At 41.8% G+C, this 17,341-nt stretch overlaps 1 protein-coding gene across 1 annotated transcript in view; it reads left to right on the top strand.

Moving 5' to 3' along the window:
- Nucleotides 1-17,341, top strand: part of LOC128342160 (baculoviral IAP repeat-containing protein 1-like) — a 45,662-nt gene that overhangs the window by 4,820 nt on the left and 23,501 nt on the right. Inside the window, exons 3-7 of the mRNA XM_053289109.1 lie at nt 6,164-6,245; nt 10,080-10,246; nt 11,734-11,829; nt 15,440-15,509; nt 16,103-16,160. Of these exons, the coding sequence (XP_053145084.1) occupies nt 6,164-6,245; nt 10,080-10,246; nt 11,734-11,829; nt 15,440-15,509; nt 16,103-16,160 (473 nt within the window). The remainder of the gene's footprint in view (nt 1-6,163; nt 6,246-10,079; nt 10,247-11,733; nt 11,830-15,439; nt 15,510-16,102; nt 16,161-17,341) is intronic.

Genomic DNA, 17,341 nt, shown 5'->3' with positions numbered 1-17,341 from the left:
AATCTTTGTAGGTATAGTCAAGTCAAGTCAAGTTTTATTTACGGTCCTAGACCAAACAATCCATGCATACAAATAGCAGAACAATTTATTAAAAAAACCTCTATAGGTTCTCATTATACATCTTAAAAGCAATATAACAAAATTTGGCTACAGAGTTAAAATTAAAAACATTTTCATCAGAGAGTAAGAATTTAACAAGTTGTTCAGCAGATTGATCTGTCTGTTTACAGACCAGAGGTAAAATTAAGTGCTCCCTTGGTTGCCTATGTAATTTACAGGATAATAGAATATGCTCAATAGATTCTATTTCCCCACTGCTGCATCTGCAGTAGCGTTCTTCCAAGGGAACACCACTCTATCTCCCGGCTAATAATGCAGAGGGAAAAGAATTTGTTCTTGCCCTTGTAAATGCGCACTGGAATTTTCTGAGTGTAATATGGGACAAATAATTTGCTGGTGAAAGATCCCATCTAGTTCTTACTCCTTTATAGAATTCTGTCAAAGAGGCCCAGTTATTTTGCAATTCAATATCAGTCAAACGCTGTTTTACTATTCTTTTAGCATTTGACAAGTCTAACTCTAGCAGTTGTTCAGGGTCTATTCCTAGAGCAGCAAGCTTTTTACTAACTACAGTGCACCACTGCGGTTGTGGGTTTAACGATAGAAACTGAGGAATTAGGCCCACCGGGCGTAGGTGGACTCTCAACCAAAAGTAAATGATTAATAGCCAGGCACGAGATTCAATCTTTATGAGGCCGGCCTCCATACGCAGTATTACATTTGCGGTGCATCTTGTAGTCCCAAAGATAGCTCTCAAGAAACCGGATTGAATTCTTTCAAGCATATCAAAGTTTGCATAAGGTCCCAATTGGACATATAGACATATCACATATCAATTATCCTTTCCATATCAAATATCCTTTCCAAGGTTTTCATTGCAACCTACCAAGTGCTAGTCTACAGCATATTTAGTGACAGCTGGATCCTTTACTGTTGATGGTCGATCCTAAAAGGCAGAAGCTATCCACCACTTCAGTGACTTCATTATCAATTCTGAGACTGGTTGCTGTACCGGTTGTTATTAGTTTAGTCTTCTTTATATTTAGTCGTAGTCCCATTTTTCATGGTGCTCCTTGACTTTCATGACTAGAGCTTGCAGATCATCCACATTCTCAGTTATCAGAGTGGTGTCATCAGCCTAGTGCAGGTTATTGATGTTTCTTCCTCCAACTTTAAAACCACACTCATTTCCTTCCAATCCAGCTTCTCTCAGTATATGTTCAGCATATAATTTGAATAAATAAGGAGAAAGTAGACAGCCTTGTCTTACTTCTTTGCCGATCTGGAACCAGTCTGTTTCACCATGTTCCGTCTGGACTGTGGCTTCCTGTCCTGTGTATAGGTTTCTCACGAGAACAATGAGATGTTCTGGGATGCCCATTTTCTTAAGTATATTCCACAATTTGACATTATCAATGTAATCAAAGGCTTTTCTGTAGTCAATAAAGCACATATTGACCTTTCTGGTATTCTTTGGCTTTCTCAATTATCCAGCGTGCATCAGCAATGATGTCTCTTATTCTGCGGCCTTTTCTGAAACCAGCTTAAACATCCATCATTTCCCATTCCACGTAGAGCTCTAATCTGCATTGGATGATTCTGAGCATTATTTTTCTAGCATGTGAAAGTAAGGGTATTGTGCAATGGTTTGCACAATCTGTTAAGTCTCCTTTCTTTGGTATGGGTATGTAGACTGACCTCTTCCAATCTGTTGGGCACTGTGTCATTCTCCAAATTTGCTGGCATAGTTTGGTTAGAGCCTTGACTGATTCTTCTGCTGCTGCCTGCCATATTTCTGTAGCTATTCCATCAAGAGCCAGCATGGTGTAGTGGTTAGAGTGCTGGACTAGGACCGGGGAGAGCCGAGTTCAAATCCCCATTCAGCCATGAAACTAGCTGGGTGACTCTGGGCCAGTCACTTCTCTCTCAGCCTAACCTTCTTCACAGGGTTGTTGTGAAAGAGAAACTCAAGTATGTAGTACACCGATCTGGGCTCCTTGGAGGAAGAGCGGGCTATAAATGTAATAATAATAATAATAATAATAATAATAATAATAATAATTCCTATAGCCTTCTGACTTAGTAATGACTAGAGGGCTGATCTAACTTCATCTTCCCGTACTAGAGGTTCTTGCAAGTAGGAAATATCTTCTAGAGTATCTTGGATGCTGATGTTCCTGCTGTACAGATTTTTAGTATACTCCTTTCATCTCTGTTTGATCTTCTCTGAATCAGTTACTATCTGTTGTTTGGCATCCCTTAACATACCAATTCAAAGTTGGAACCTCCATCTGAGTTCAGAAATCTTTTGGAAAACCTTTCTTCTTTTTCCACATCTGTTTCCATCCTCAGTGTCTTTACAGATGTTATTGTAGTACTGCTCCTTGTCTCTTCTAACAGCTTTCTGAAATTCCCTATTAAGTTCCTTCCTGAGGTCTTTATCTTTCGTGACTTTGGCTTCTCTCCTTGGCAATCTGACTGCTTATAAGAAACATGTCTGTAAGCTTTACTGGGCATTTCTGAGTGCTCTAACACAAGTGTATCCTTTCTATCCAAGGTCAGCTTTCCTGGTACCTTAATTTGTAATTTGGTTGTATGCAGGTTTGAACTAAATTGAGTTACATTCCCCACATTAAGCCAAAGCATAGTCACAAAGGGTTGTAGCTACCATGCAAATCTGGTAACAAGCCACTGCCAGTCAGTGTGGAGTAGACAATACTGAGATAGATTGGCCAGGGTCTGATTCGACATAAGGCTGTATAACTATGCACTGATTGCATTAATTGACATGCAGTGACAGCCAATTGACCCATAACCTCACCCTATAGATGTAATACACAATCAGACAGATAGGAAGATGCTCTTCAAAAAGACACAGATCACCAATGTACCACAATGAAGAGACTAATAATTAGGGGTGTGCAATTTGATTAGCCTTCAAATCAATTCAGGTCTAATTGGGGATGATTTGCAGCCTCTCCCCTCTCTACTGAGAGTTTTCTTTTGTGTAGGTTCACACAAAGCTCAATTCTATGTTTTCCTTGTAGCCAATGGCTTCCTAGAGGAAGCGGGACACCATACTTCCCTTTCCCCCAAAGGTTTAGTAATTAAAGCACCCTCTGTGATATTGCTCTGTTGAAGTCCATACACACACACACACACACTTCTGCTTAATTGGTTTGTGGATCAATCGGCCTGTTAGCCAGCAGCCTTGGCTTTCTATCTCCTCACCGCTGCCCTGCCACAACCCCATCACACACACACACACACACACACACACACACACAGACACACACACCCAGCATGTGTCAGCCAGCCCTCCTGCAGCATCACCTCTGCTTTTGTAGCCCCATCCCAGCTTGGATGGCATGCAAGGAAACGCTCATTTTCTAAAAAGACTGAAGAAACTCTTCCCAGATCTCTCCCCTACAAAAGCATTCAAAGACAGAAAGCCTGAAAACAGGGTTTTCAACTCTTTCCCTCAGGTCCAAGGCAAGGCAGCTTTGCTTTTGCATTCCATAGGTGTGACTTGCTCTTATCATGTAAATGTAAAGACTGATGTCAGCACTTTGCAGTGGATTTTCCAAGAAACATCACTGAAAACCAGCATTTTAAAAACACAGATATAAACCAGTATGAGGTGAAATCCAGCAGGAAACGCACAGTTTGTGTGTGGGGAGCTTCCAAAGACATCAAACTGACCTCGGTGGGAAATTGGCTGTAGTGAGAACACACCTGGAAGCATCAGCCAACATGCTTATGGGGTTGGAAGCAGGTCAGAAGACCCACTCGCAACCCATTGCTCACTCTTCCAACCTGCCCTTTGTGCTCAGAGCTGCGTTTGTTTGAAGAGACAACTACTGTAAGTGTGAGTTCCTCTCTTTTCGTGGTCAGGAGCCTGGGACCAGTGTTCCCTCTAACAGGGATTTCCAGATGTTGTTGACTACAACTCCCAGAATCCCCAGCTGCAATGGCTTTTGCTTGAAGATTATGGTTCTAGTCAACAACATCTGGGAATCCCTGTTAGAGGGAACACTGCCTGGGATGCCCCAGACTTCTGATCATGGAAACAGCATTCATCTCTTCAGATAAAGGCTGCTCTGAGAGTGAAGGGTGGGATGGGAGAGAGTGATGGGCTGGTGTGGGACTTCCTACACATGTCCAGCCCTGTAAGTGTATTTGATGGCATTCTCTTTGAATAGCTGGACAGGGCTGCAGCAGGCAGCTGTCAAACAGCCACCTTTGGCCAGATACAGGGAAGGAAAGAGTATCATTTGAATCTCAGTGCCTGGATAGCTCCAGAGTCTGTTGGGTAGGAGACATGCATGAACTATCTCTCCTTGTTTAAAAGCCATGCCTATCTTGAGTAAAATAATGCAATAAATTGCATCTATTTCTTCTCAAGGCTACTGATCTTATGAGCTATGAATTAATATTTCTGCAGGTCAACAATGATTTATAGTCACTCGTTATAAGCACTTCATTGATTAATACTATTATTGAAATAAAATAAACTAGCTTAACCCGCGCAGAGTATCTGTGCTCTAGTACTTGATTGCTCCCCTCACTTACAGCCCCCCTCACCTTAGATATCTCTCCACCCTCACCTGAGCCACACTCCTGCTCCTCCTGCTTCCATCCCCCTCACTTCTCTTGGTCACTCCTCCATCCCTTTCCTCCATCCCCCTCACTTTTCTTGGTCATGGCTGCAGCCTTGCTGGTGCTTATTGGCCACATTGCAGCCCCCTATCCCCAGAGACCTCCCCACACTGACCCAAGCCCCACTCCTGCTCCTCCCCACAGGAGCAGCTGCAGCAGCAGTGGTTGACTGGGCCCTTTCTTGCTGCTGCCACCACCACAATGGCCGCTTGTTCCCCTCAGGCCACTGAGAAGTCCGGGCCTAGGCCCATCCCTTACCTGCCTGTTGCCCTCCACTGCCTGCCTGCCTCCGCCAAGGGCCTTGGTAGCCCCAAACAGCAGCAGTCGTTGACTGGGCCCTTACTTGCTGCCGCCGCCGCCATGGCCACTTGTTCCCCTCAGCCTGCTGTCAGGCTCAGGCCCATCCCTTGCCCTTCCTTCTTTCTCTCTTCCCCTCCCTTCTTTTTCTCTCCTCTGTCCTCCACCCGCTCTTCCCCTCTGTGTTTCTTCCTCTCCCTTTTTAAAAGTTTCTTTCTCTCTTTCTCTCCCTCTCTCTCCCTTCCTGAGTTAACAGATCTTGTTCATCTTGTTTCCTCATCCACACAACGGCAGCCTCCTTCTCCTGAAGGGGGTCTTTTCTCCCTCACAGCCCCTCTCTTTGCAAACCCCTGCCCACTCCCCTTTTATATATATTCCTTTCCTCTACAATCAAGAACATCTTCTGACCAGTAACAGTTGCATTCCAACTGGCCTTAACCATCACAGGCTCCTCCTCCCTATCTGCATATGAGAGCTGGTCTTGTGGTAGCAAGCATGACTTGTCCCCCTAGCTAAGCCAGGTCTGCCTTAGTTGCATTTGAAGGGGAGACCACATGTGAGCACTGCAAGATATTCCCCTCAGAGGATGGAGCCGCTCTGGGAAGAGCAGAAGGTTTCAAGTTCCCTCTCTGCCTTCTCCAGGATAGGGCTGAGAGAGATTTCTGCCTGCAACTTTGCAGAAACTGCTGCTAGTCTGTGTAGACAATACTGAGCTAGGCTGACCAATGGTCTGACCCAGTATACGGCAGCTTCCTGTGTTCCTATGGAATCCCCACTGCCCAATCACCACAGTGCCACAGGCTCCTCTTCACTATCTGCATATGGAATCCTCACTGCCCAATTACCATGGTGCATCTGCTCTCACAGGCTCCTCGTCCCTATCTGCATATGGAGTCCCCACTGCCCAATCAGGTGCTTCTGCTTGTGAACTCTCGTGCCACGCACAGGATTAGCCATGGGTATGCCTTAGAGAATTATATATGAAGATGATAAATTGTCATTAATAATGACTAATACCTATAAAGATTTCAAGCATTTTTCTATCCTAGACTGAGACCCAGTTCATTTTTAATGCTTGAAATCTTCATAATTGTTAAAAAATATATATGAAGCTGTTGACCATAACCATTCCTTTATTATTTTATAGATGTGAGTTTCTTCAAAAGGAGAAGTCCAGAGAGGAAATTAAGGAGTATATTCAAAATTATTCTGGATTTGTTGGCATTACGGTATTCTTCTTTTGTCTTTATGTTATTGAAATATTAGCTTCTATATATCATAGTTAGATTTCTAAAATTACCTGATTGCACATTTATTCTGCAAATTCTGCCAAATGAACTTTGGTTGTAAAATTAAATATGTTTATTTTGTGCAGCAATTCAGGAATCACACTATCATCTCTGAAATTTGAATGTGGCCATGGTATCTTTGTAACTGCATTTGAAATATAAAACCTATGTTGGTTAGAATGTGTGTTCAGTTTAGTATTAAATTGTGCCTTTTGTACCCCATCCAAAGAAATATTGTAAAAGCAAGTCAAAGGCATTTTAAAGCATTATGTATGAAAATTCTTTTAATTCTAGTCATGATTAAACTGAAATATTGGCCAATAAAGCCAATAAATACTTGGGATGTGTATGAATCACGATTTGTGCACTGATTTGCAGGGCAGCTGGGGCACCTTTAAGAGTGAGGAGAGCAGGTCCATTCCTGCTCTTCTGCCGCTTGCTGCAGCTTCCTGCTGTGGCACTGTGCTCCCCAGCACTCCTCGCACAGTGGGAGAGCAGACATGGCCTCCCTGAATGTGTGGAGGCCATGTGCATGGTCAGCATGGTTGCTGACCACACAAATGATCAGGATGCATGCACAGAGGCCATATGTGTGCTGCCGCTGCACGTGTGATGTGGTGAGCGGCAGAGGAGCAGATATGGACCTGCTCTCCTTGCTCTTAAAGGTGTCTCAACTGCTCTGCAAATTGGTGCACAAATCGTGATTCGTGCACATCTCTACAGAATACATCTGACCGTCCGAGAGTTATCCATTTTCAATTTTGTACTGTAGAAATGATGAGTAATTTATTTATTGTAAATTATTGTATTGTAAGACAGCCCAATCAGCAGTGTGATGGAGGGCCAGGATATAGAGATCTAGTATGTATTTTGAAGATATTGTTTGTGAATTTGTGAGTGAGTGTGTTTGTGCGACAGAAAGTCATACTTTCCGATTACCTATACATACCACATTTTGCATACACAATTCTGCCAATGAAATTAGCTGAATGAACTACTTTTTCCCACCACAATGTGCTGGGGGAAAGTTTTTTTCGGTGGGAGGGATATTTTTTTTGAGTCAAGTCTGAATATAATTATCAGATTTTAATTATTATTCTGAACATATTTTTAACACTCAATAATCAGATCAATAATTCAAAAACAATGTCATGCCCAAGAGAAGCAGCAGATTTCTCAGATTCAAATTTACTATATATGGTCATTATTCATTAAAATGAATAATGTTTGAAGTTGACATCCTACAAATTTCAAACTCCTCTTTTACTACCTTTTAGCAAGCACATTAATAAAAGAATTTCTTACATATATAAAACACTGCCTCTATTATATGTCTGAAGACTTTATTTTGTACAAACAAATCCACAAAATCACACTTCCCTATTCTCTACAGGTATCAAATTTTGCATAAATAAAGTAGTTGAATGTTCTACTTTTTACACCAGAATATGCTGAGAGAAAGCTGTAAATAACTTTTCTAATGCACAGTGACTTTGCCCCGTCAACAATGGGACTCTCCTACTGCTTTTAAATAAACAAATACACACAGTAAATAAATAACATTTCAATTGTCAGTAATGTGAGCGGCTCAAGTTGTGTTATCTAAGAGTGTAGTTATGACGTGAGATGTCACACCAGCCCTGTTTTCTGTTTATACAATTTGGATAAGTATTTCTTACTGTGCAAAGCTGTAGCAGGATAAGAAATGGTTACTTAGATCAAGCCATCCTCATTGCCATTTCTGCATCTGTAGATTTAATTCCACACATGCAGTGGGATTCCTGCATGGGCTTGCAGTTCATGGAGACAGCTGAAGAAGTAAAGAAATGGAAAAACACAGATAGAAAGTATCTATTTAAGTGTCTTAAATAGCATAATTAACTGTGCTAATTTTAGCTTTATATTTTGTTTAGGGAAAGCATTTTGCAGCATCATTTGGAACATTATTACCTTCCAATACAGGTATATCATGAAACTAATTATTTGTGTTCAAGATGTATATCCAGGCTTTCAGGACCAAATTCTTACAAGGCAACTAAAAACAATAAAAAATTAGAAATCGCAAACTATGTTTAGAATTCACTGTGATGTTCATGGAAGGCATTTCAGTGGTGGCTGTGTGCTGTAATGATCTACAACACTAAAGGAAGAAGAACCCCCAGTGGTTGAATAGCTTCTGAAAGAGATAATAGTCCAGTCCTTTTAGGTTAAAATTCCAAAAGTTTTGAAAATTGATATAGATGTTGAGAACAGTGTTTACATAACATACTAAAAGTATTGTTGTTATTGTTTGGCATTCAGACTAGTTTGTGCTGATGCAACGAGAGAAGTTATGTGCACCTAAGTTTGTGGAGCTGCATGAAGTTGTGGCACTCTGCAATGTTCTCTGGAAGATCTTCACCAAGGTACATTCAAGGCTGGAACTGGTGAACATCTTCTGCTTGCACTAGTCTGGAATGGAAGTTCTATGTCCCTGTGTTACATTGTTGTGCTAGCACAACAGCATAACACAACACTAGTCTGGATGTAGGCCATTATTATTACTCTTGGCCGACATGATACTCAGTCTTCTGCCAATGTAAGGAACTGTGTCTGGATGGGAAAAGCAGCTGCCTTCCCATGCACTTAGGAGCATTTGCATATGCTCACAGATGTCTTTAGTTCTTATCATTATTCTTGTCGTGTTTTCACAAATATTTGAAAACTTTAGAAGTCTGCCCTGTTCCAGGATGATGGCAGTTAACTAGTATAACTCTCAACAGAAATAAAAATTATGTTATTCTGATATCTGATTCAGTGCAGATGAGGGTGTGGATTGCAATTTGGCTGAAAATTGCCATTTTGGGAGTGAATTTATACTTGCAGGGTGCGAATTTTGGGACAAAAATGGCAGGGAGGAAAGTACTAGCCCTCCTGATCCCTTTCTTCACTACACACCATATTCCCAGCCTAGACTGAGGCACCATGCATCTTATTTTCAAAAATGAAATGATAGCTTCTGGTCTACTTCTGGGTTAAGTGCATCTTCCAAAGGCAGATTCAGTGCCTGGTATACTTAAGCCCACTGATTTAATGTGTACAAATGTAGAGTGTAGCATTTGGCACCCTTTTCTCTAGCCACCTCTAAATGAGATCAGAGTTGGATTGCTTGGGAATGGAGGTTGCATTAGCTTAAGGCTCCCAGCGCAACTGAAACGGAAGCAACCCTGTGCTGCTTTAGGAAGTCATTAGGCAGCTTCTACGAGGTATGCCCTCCTCCTCTGCCAGCCCCTCATAATTGGTCGGCTCTTCCTTCTAGTGGGCAACAGACTCCCAGCATTCCCCTGGGAGGCATGCCCAGCATTGGGTGGGAGTGGGCGCTCTCAGGAATGAGGCGGGGCATCACACCTCAGTCCTCCCCATACCTCTTGCAATGCATACAATTGCTTGCACTAGATCACTTATCTTATAAAGCTGGAGAGACAGGCCTGTGCCATCTTTTTGCCTATCATTGTGGCTAATTGACAATGTTCAGACAGCATGCGCATTGGCTCTGCCCCCACACAATCAGGGATGTGCACGAGCATGTTCCCTTCCAAGTATGCTGTTCCCCTTTTCCTAATCGTGTGGGAAGTTGTACTGCCTCCTAAATGCAATTAAGAGATGGTGTGCTGTAGGAAAGGGGGATTTATTTATTTAACATTATTTATTTTATTTTATTTTATTTATATGTCCCTAATTAAGTGTGGGAGGGATTGGTTCAGATTTATCCTCCAAACTGGCCCAATGTCTCAGGTCTTGCTAACCTTTGTGATGTTTTTTGTTGCAAAAGAAGATTCAGAACCTAATATAAATATCTATGAGGATGAAGATGTTCGGCTGGATTCATTTAAAACTTGGCCACAAGATTCACATGCTGACGCAACAGCTCTGGCCAAAGCAGGATTTTTTTACACAGGTTAGTCACCAGTCCACTCACTGATATATGAAGGTTGGAATTCGATATATTAGTGAGTACTAGTAGGTCTTAAACATGCTCATGTCTTTGCTAGAACCCAGGTGACTTCCCCAGTCACTTCAGTGGTGGAGGCAGTTCTGCGCACATATCTTTTTCTGCTTGCACAACTGGCCCTCTGATTGAAATGAAAGTGGAAAAGTTTGTGGTTGGAGGAGCTCTGCTCCATAAGACTCTGAATCCTACAGCACATTGCTTGATTTTTTATGAATCTTTTGTCATTTACATTCAATGTGAATGAGATGAATGTGAATGAGAAATTAGTCTTTTAGATCATTAGAATAATTAGATGTATATTGTAGAAGTTGCATACCATATTTTATTTATTTATTTTATTTAACATATTTCTATACCGCCCAAAACTTGCATGTAGGTGTAAAAGCCAAAAGTTTTCATCAGTAACAGCGGTCGAATCGGCTGTTTCAACTAAACTAAAAATTTTAACCTTTCCCCCAAACCCCCATAGGATCTAATGGGGGCATAGTTGCTCATGACAATGTTGGAGTTTGTAATTATTTTTCAAAGCACCAACAAAGGAAGCTACCCACTCCAGTTACAGAGTAGAGTGCAGAGTTTTGTTGCTGTAATTATCTAAAGAACACTCATAGAGATTGTTGTAAACCTAAACTAAATAGGCTTATTGGTGAAGTACATTTTGGATAGGAAAGGCCTAGCCCTGTCTAAAGGCTACATAATAAATAGGTGAAGAGAGGGAGATGTTTCCATCTACTCTCTAAGAGGAAAGGAAGAAGACTGACTCCTCACAGGAAATACCTACGGAGTCAAGGCAGGGGTCATAGAGTAGAGGTAAAACAGGGAGAGGTAAGGAGCCCCTCACTAACTACCTCTACTCCCAATGCCCCAATGCTCCATTAGGATAGTTGGTGCAAAAGGTCGATGCACTGGAACTCCATCTCCAACAGACAACACAAGGCAACTAAGAAGCAAGAGGATCACAAGCCAATTGGAAACCAGTGCCAGAAAGTCAACCCCCAAATGTCTGTTTGGCATGCCAAAATGGCACTCAAAACGGTGAGATGTTTCGATTGAAATGGGACTATTCTGCTCTGTGCTCAAAACAGGCCCTTTATATAAAGGGTGTTCTGTCTCAAGCTCGAAACACTTGAAATGGCCGATTCTGAGTCGAAACATTTCACCGTCGAAACGTTCTACACATCCCTAGTTTTTACTATGTTGGGTTTATGCAAAACAGATATTTATCATAAAGACACCATGAGTCTCTTGTGCTGGCTTGTCCTAAGGAAACTACATCCAGTAGCATATCTGTGAACTTATCACTGCTTGTAGGTGGGGCAGCATTTCACACAAAACTGAAGTAATCATTTTGCAGTCCACCTATAGCATTCTGGTAAGAAAATGTAGATATACATGAGAATAACTATTAGAGTTGTTTCATTGTTTTCTTACAGGGAGCAAGGACATTGTGCAGTGCTTTGCCTGTGCTGGACGTTTAGGGAACTGGAAGGAAGATGATGATCCGTGGGAAGGACATGCCAGATGGTTTCCTGAGTAAGTGACTGCTCTGGTCAGGGTGACTGACAACAATATAAAATGTACTAATGCCATAATAAATCAATACATCTATAAGTATGCCATGGAAACCATCAAAAACCAACACCAGTAAAAACCATATGGGGCTGTAGCTCAGTGGTTGAACGACTGCTTTGCCTGCATAAGGACTTGGGTTCAAGTCCTGACAGCTCCAGGTAGGGCTGGGAAAGACTCCTGCCTGGAACCTTGGGGAGTTGTTGACAATCAGTGTAGACAGTACTGAGCTAGATGGATCAATGTTCTGACTTGGTATAAGGCAGCTTCCTGTGTTCCTCTGACTCATGGTAATGAGAATCATGGTAATGAGATGAATCCACCTCTCGCTCCATGCAGTCAAGGTCAGAGTGGACCTGCTTCTTACAGCAGTTCTCTTCTCTCTAATGGAAGGAGGTCTAATCAGTGTTTCTGCCATAAAGTGTAGCAGGTGAAGGGAAGTGGGGTTGTGTGGGGAGGGACACTCTAGGCTTGTTCATATGACTGCCGGTCAGGCCCATATTCTACACCACTTAGTCGAGAAATATACCCATGGCCCAAGGTCTGCTTTATATGCAGCCTTTATTGATCTCAGAGCAGCCTTTGACCTTATCTTTGACCTTATCGTAACAAACATCTCTCGATTCTGCTTTACGCAGATGATATGGTCTTACTATCACAGACACCAATTGGACTGAAGCAGGTGCTTGCTTCATTAAGTGCTTACTGTGTAGAAGAGGCGTTAAAAGTCAACTATCCGAAAATGAAGGTGATGGTCTTCGCTAAGCTACCCAAGTCCAACTTTTGGCATATGAACGGCCATACAATTGAGCAAGTGAGAACTTTTAAATATCTTGGAGTCATTTTTCATTCTGGTGGAGGCCAATGAGCACACTTCAATTATGTAATCCAAAACGCCCAACAATCTAGTGCTATCAGGTCCTTCTTTTTTACCCAGCTGCTATAAAACTCTTCACAGCTAAAGTTTATCCACAGCATATGGTGCCCAACTAGGCCCATTTGAGAATTCACCCCTCTGGAAGTAGTATAAACCAAATTCTTAAGATCAATTTTCCAGGTTCCTTGTAGTGTTTCCAATACCGTTCTTAGATGTGAGGCAGGAGTTGACAGACTAGAAACAAGATTCTGGCTGAGCATTTTTAGGTTCTGGCTGAAGCTGATTTTTCCCCCAAGTGGGCTTGGCTTCCCTAATATTTGTAGATAGCTATGCCTTGAAATGGAAGGCAGTGCTTAAATTTAAGTTACAATCTTATGGTCTGCCCCAGGAAGAGCTCATCAGGATGGGGTATGATCAGGCCACGTGGGTTATTAAACACCGTGTCTTGGATATAGAACTTCAAGTTGAACTAGCAAAGCTGCCGAGAGGGAGCTATATAGGCAATCAGTCTTCAGATGCAAAGCCTGCAGAATATCTAAACGGCCTAATAGCAGCAAAATTCAGGAAAGCATTGACTCTCGCTCACCTAAATGCACTCCCCACTACAGTTCTAGAGGGGAAGTTTAAAAAATTAACATATTCAGCCCGCCTTTGTCCCTGCGGCTCAGGAGATATAGAAACTACTGCTCATGTCATCCTTTATTGCACATTTTACAAGGATATTTGTATAAATTTTATTGCCCCGCTATTAATGGAGTTTCCTGGTCATACTGACGAGTTTTATTTAGATTATCTGCTGTCCAATTTTAATGATATGGTTTCTGGTAAAGTGGCCAAGTTTTGTTACATAGCTTGTAAAACTCGTAAAGAACTCACCAGCTAATTGGTTGCTACTGTTACTATTATTATTTATATATTATGTTGGGGCCCAGAAGAGGGGCCCAGCAGGAAAAGGAGAGGAAAATGAACATAGTTCCCTAGTGGTATGTCTGGGGCCCAGCACTTGCCACCCGCTGTGTCCCTCCCTCCCTGCACCTGTTCCTGAGGTGACTCCTGCCTTATGGAGTGGCTGCCCTTGCCCCATAATCTACCCCTATGAGGAACTGACTCATCATGGCTCTCTGCATCAGCTATTGTTTCTGATCTACCTTTAAGGATACCCCCCCATAAAGCACATTATAGTAATCAATACTGAAGGTGTTGTGATATGTGGGGCCAAACTGCATGTCCTTCTAAGGGATCCAAGGGCTAACTTGTGCATAGGTGTGGAAGTGCTACAAATGAGGGATGCAGGCTTCTAATGAAAAACGTTCAACATTTATTAAGGAGTAATCAAACATGCAATCTGATTAGGGAACTCGCAAAGTGAATCATTTCCGTGGGGAACTTGGAGAAACAGACTTGTTTGCAAGATTGTCATCACAGAAAAATAATGTATTGGCAACTGAAATGAATAAGGAAACCATAGAATTCTGGGAGGCACAACTCCTAGAGAGTCTACTTATCGTTAAAACTAGCTGCTATCATGTAAGACTACTTGGGCATGGTTCACAAGACAGGTTAATTGGTGGGGAAAACAGCAAATCAAGGGAGTGGATTGGTCAGAGTAAAAGGGGATAAACAAAACATGTTAATGCACAACAGCCAAGGTTTGGGTAGACCAGGTGGCTTTGACCTGCAGTGGCCAGTTACACACTGAAAGTGGGTTAGAGCTCAAGAAAGGACAACACAAGAGTGAAATTTTCCCAGGCTGGTCACTATGATACAGAGGGTTAGCGAAATGTAAAAAATAAGTTTCTTATACCCCAAAATTGATTGGATTGGACAAAAGAATTGAATGGAGTCCATGTTGCCTCCCATTCAGAGGTGCAGGGAAGCCGGGCGGGGTGGGGGTGGTTAATTCTAGGGAAGAGTTTATATTCTGTTGTTACCAAGGGATAAGGAAAAGTCTTGTTCCTTGGTGGATCTGAAATGTATAAATTACTATTATCTTGGAGATTCAGGCTGGCTGAATCACCCAGAATCATTGTAGCTGCAGGGGCAATTAAGTGTTTGATTCAATCATTGGTAATCAGGTAGAGGGTAAATCACATGTGCAGGGGCATAACTATAATAGGGCAAGGGGAGACAGTTGTCTGGGGGCCTTGTGGGGGGGCCCAGAGGCAAGTCACATGACTGACTCCCCCAGCCACACACTCGCCCAGGCTTCCTTAAGTTGTATTCATCCTCTGAAATTGATGTGTGTTAAGACCTTGAACTACCAGAACAGCATGTCTTTCTCTAGTACCATTAAATGACTTGCATCGTCCACAATTTACAAAACCTTTTAAAAAATAATTTAGGATGATGTTCTATTGTGGCACACACACACACACATATATATGTGTGTGTGTGTAAAATTTTACTATGCTTTTTGTTACCACTATTCAGCCTCATTTAAGATTTCTTTACTCCATGAGCTGAGCTTCAGTGAGGCGGGGGCATTTTAAAATCTTGTCTCTGGGCCCACTCCAACCTTGCTATTCCCCTGCACATGTGAGTAGCATTCGAAAAACAACCTGTATCTAAAAAGAGATAGCACCTTTTTTACTTCTATTGTTAACAATATTTTTTTGGTCTTTCAGCCAAAGCTTCCCAGGCAGTTTAAGAAAGGATTTAATAACATTAACATGACTACTGTTCTGGAATTTATTACAGCTGTAAGAAATCAGACATGAGAAGGAACGCATCATTAGAACAACCTCTGAGGCTGTCACTGCATGACCAGGTAAAATAATGTAGAACTGGAGATGGTTGCCCAGGGTTTATTCTAAGCTTTTGTCCCCAACTGCACAAAAAACCAGTACACCTCCCCACCCTGATCCCCAATCTGTGAGCACTTCTCAAATGTTTTCAAATGAAACAGAACAAGAGAATAACAGGGAAGGGAAAATGAGAATGAATGCAGAACTTAAAAGAAAGAGTCAGAGAAGGAGGCAAGGAAGAAAAGGAAAACAAGAGAGAGAGAGAGAGAGATGTCTAGCAAAGAATAGATGAGATTAACTTCCTTCCCAAACTATAGGTGAGAACGGAGACTTTTTTCCTCACCTATTTCAACAACTCTGTTCCTTATTAAACCCCCATATTTCCAACTGCACAAAAACCTAGTTTCTGCTGTACATTTTTCACCACTGCAAAAATTGTATCCAGCTGCACATTAGAATAAACTCTATTGCTTCGTAAAGGAATCTGGAATTGTGACTAGCATGAATCAGCTTTAGATGTCTCAGAAATTGGCACCCAAAGAAACAGATCTAATGAAAGATACTGCCTTTCCTATGTATTCATTATAATTAATTGACATGTCACTTGTTTTTCTAGCAAAATGACTGCAAAGACAATTTGGAAGAGACAGAAGCTCTCTGTACGGCAGTTACTAGTAAGTATTTTGCCAAACATGCCTCCCTGGAAAAGTTACTTAAATCTAGTTTCAAAGATCAAATCAGGTTTTCCCTGAACTGACCTTTAAGAGCCAGTGCACGTAAAGCCTAGATTTTTCTAGGTCAATATCTAGGTTTTACCAGTGCAGTCAAAACCTAGATATTTCATACAACAGGTTTGAGCCAGATGTGCTAAATATCTGCTGCACACATAGTCTTGCATGCCACCCTAAACTGACCTAAATGTGTGTTCTGTAGAGATGTGCAAAACAAACCAGCTGCACATTGAATTTGTTTCACAGAACTGACTCCACAAACAGCCAAGAACAAAATCATGTAGGGATGCAGCTGTAATTTTGACCCTGGGCCTAATGGGGTTATGCTCTCTGCTCCCACTCCCACCCCCCATCCCCCACCCATGCTGCAAGATAAGCATCCTCTCCCTACACCTACACACACACACACACACACACACACACACACACACACTGGCTAATTCCTTTTTTGAAGTCCCACTTGGATATGCATATTTAGACATGAAAACACCTGTAAAATAAACTAAGTGTAGCAAGCAAAATCTCAAAGGTGGAATAGGATTGTCTTGAATTAATTTGGGCATTTGTTTACTGCTTCCCCACCAGCTAGTGTTTATAACACCTTCCAATAGGTCACTAAATAAGCACATAATGATAAAAAACTTTTTATTCCCTCCTGTCTGTCTGTATCCCAGACTTAAATTTCTACTTGAAACTTACCATATCATACCATACCATTATATCATTGTATGATACCACTGTATCATACCACAGACACTATTAAAACTGCAATCCCCAAGTTTTTGTGAAAAGTGAACAGAGCCACTTACCCAGATACATGGGAAGTTGCCAACTAGAACAGGTTAAGACCTTTAAATATCTAGGGGTTGTTTTCCAGGCCTCTACAAAACGCCAAGCACATCTGCAATATGTTACCCAAAATGCACATAAATCGGCATTGGCCATCCAATCATATTTCCATCAAGATGGAGCTCAGTTTGTACCAGCTGCCCTTAAGCTATTTACAGCTAAAGCCTGCTCTCAGTTGCTCTATGGGTCGCAGTTGGGTCCGTATGCTAACTGCACACCTCTAGAGGTAGTTCAGACAAAGTTCTTGAGATCTATTTTACAGATCCCTAGATGTG

The sequence above is a fragment of the Hemicordylus capensis genome, chromosome 2 (assembly GCF_027244095.1).
Source record: "Hemicordylus capensis ecotype Gifberg chromosome 2, rHemCap1.1.pri, whole genome shotgun sequence".
Taxonomy (NCBI): domain Eukaryota; kingdom Metazoa; phylum Chordata; class Lepidosauria; order Squamata; family Cordylidae; genus Hemicordylus; species Hemicordylus capensis.
Note: the sequence above shows the minus strand (reverse complement) of the source record. Positions and strands in the feature narration are given on the sequence as shown.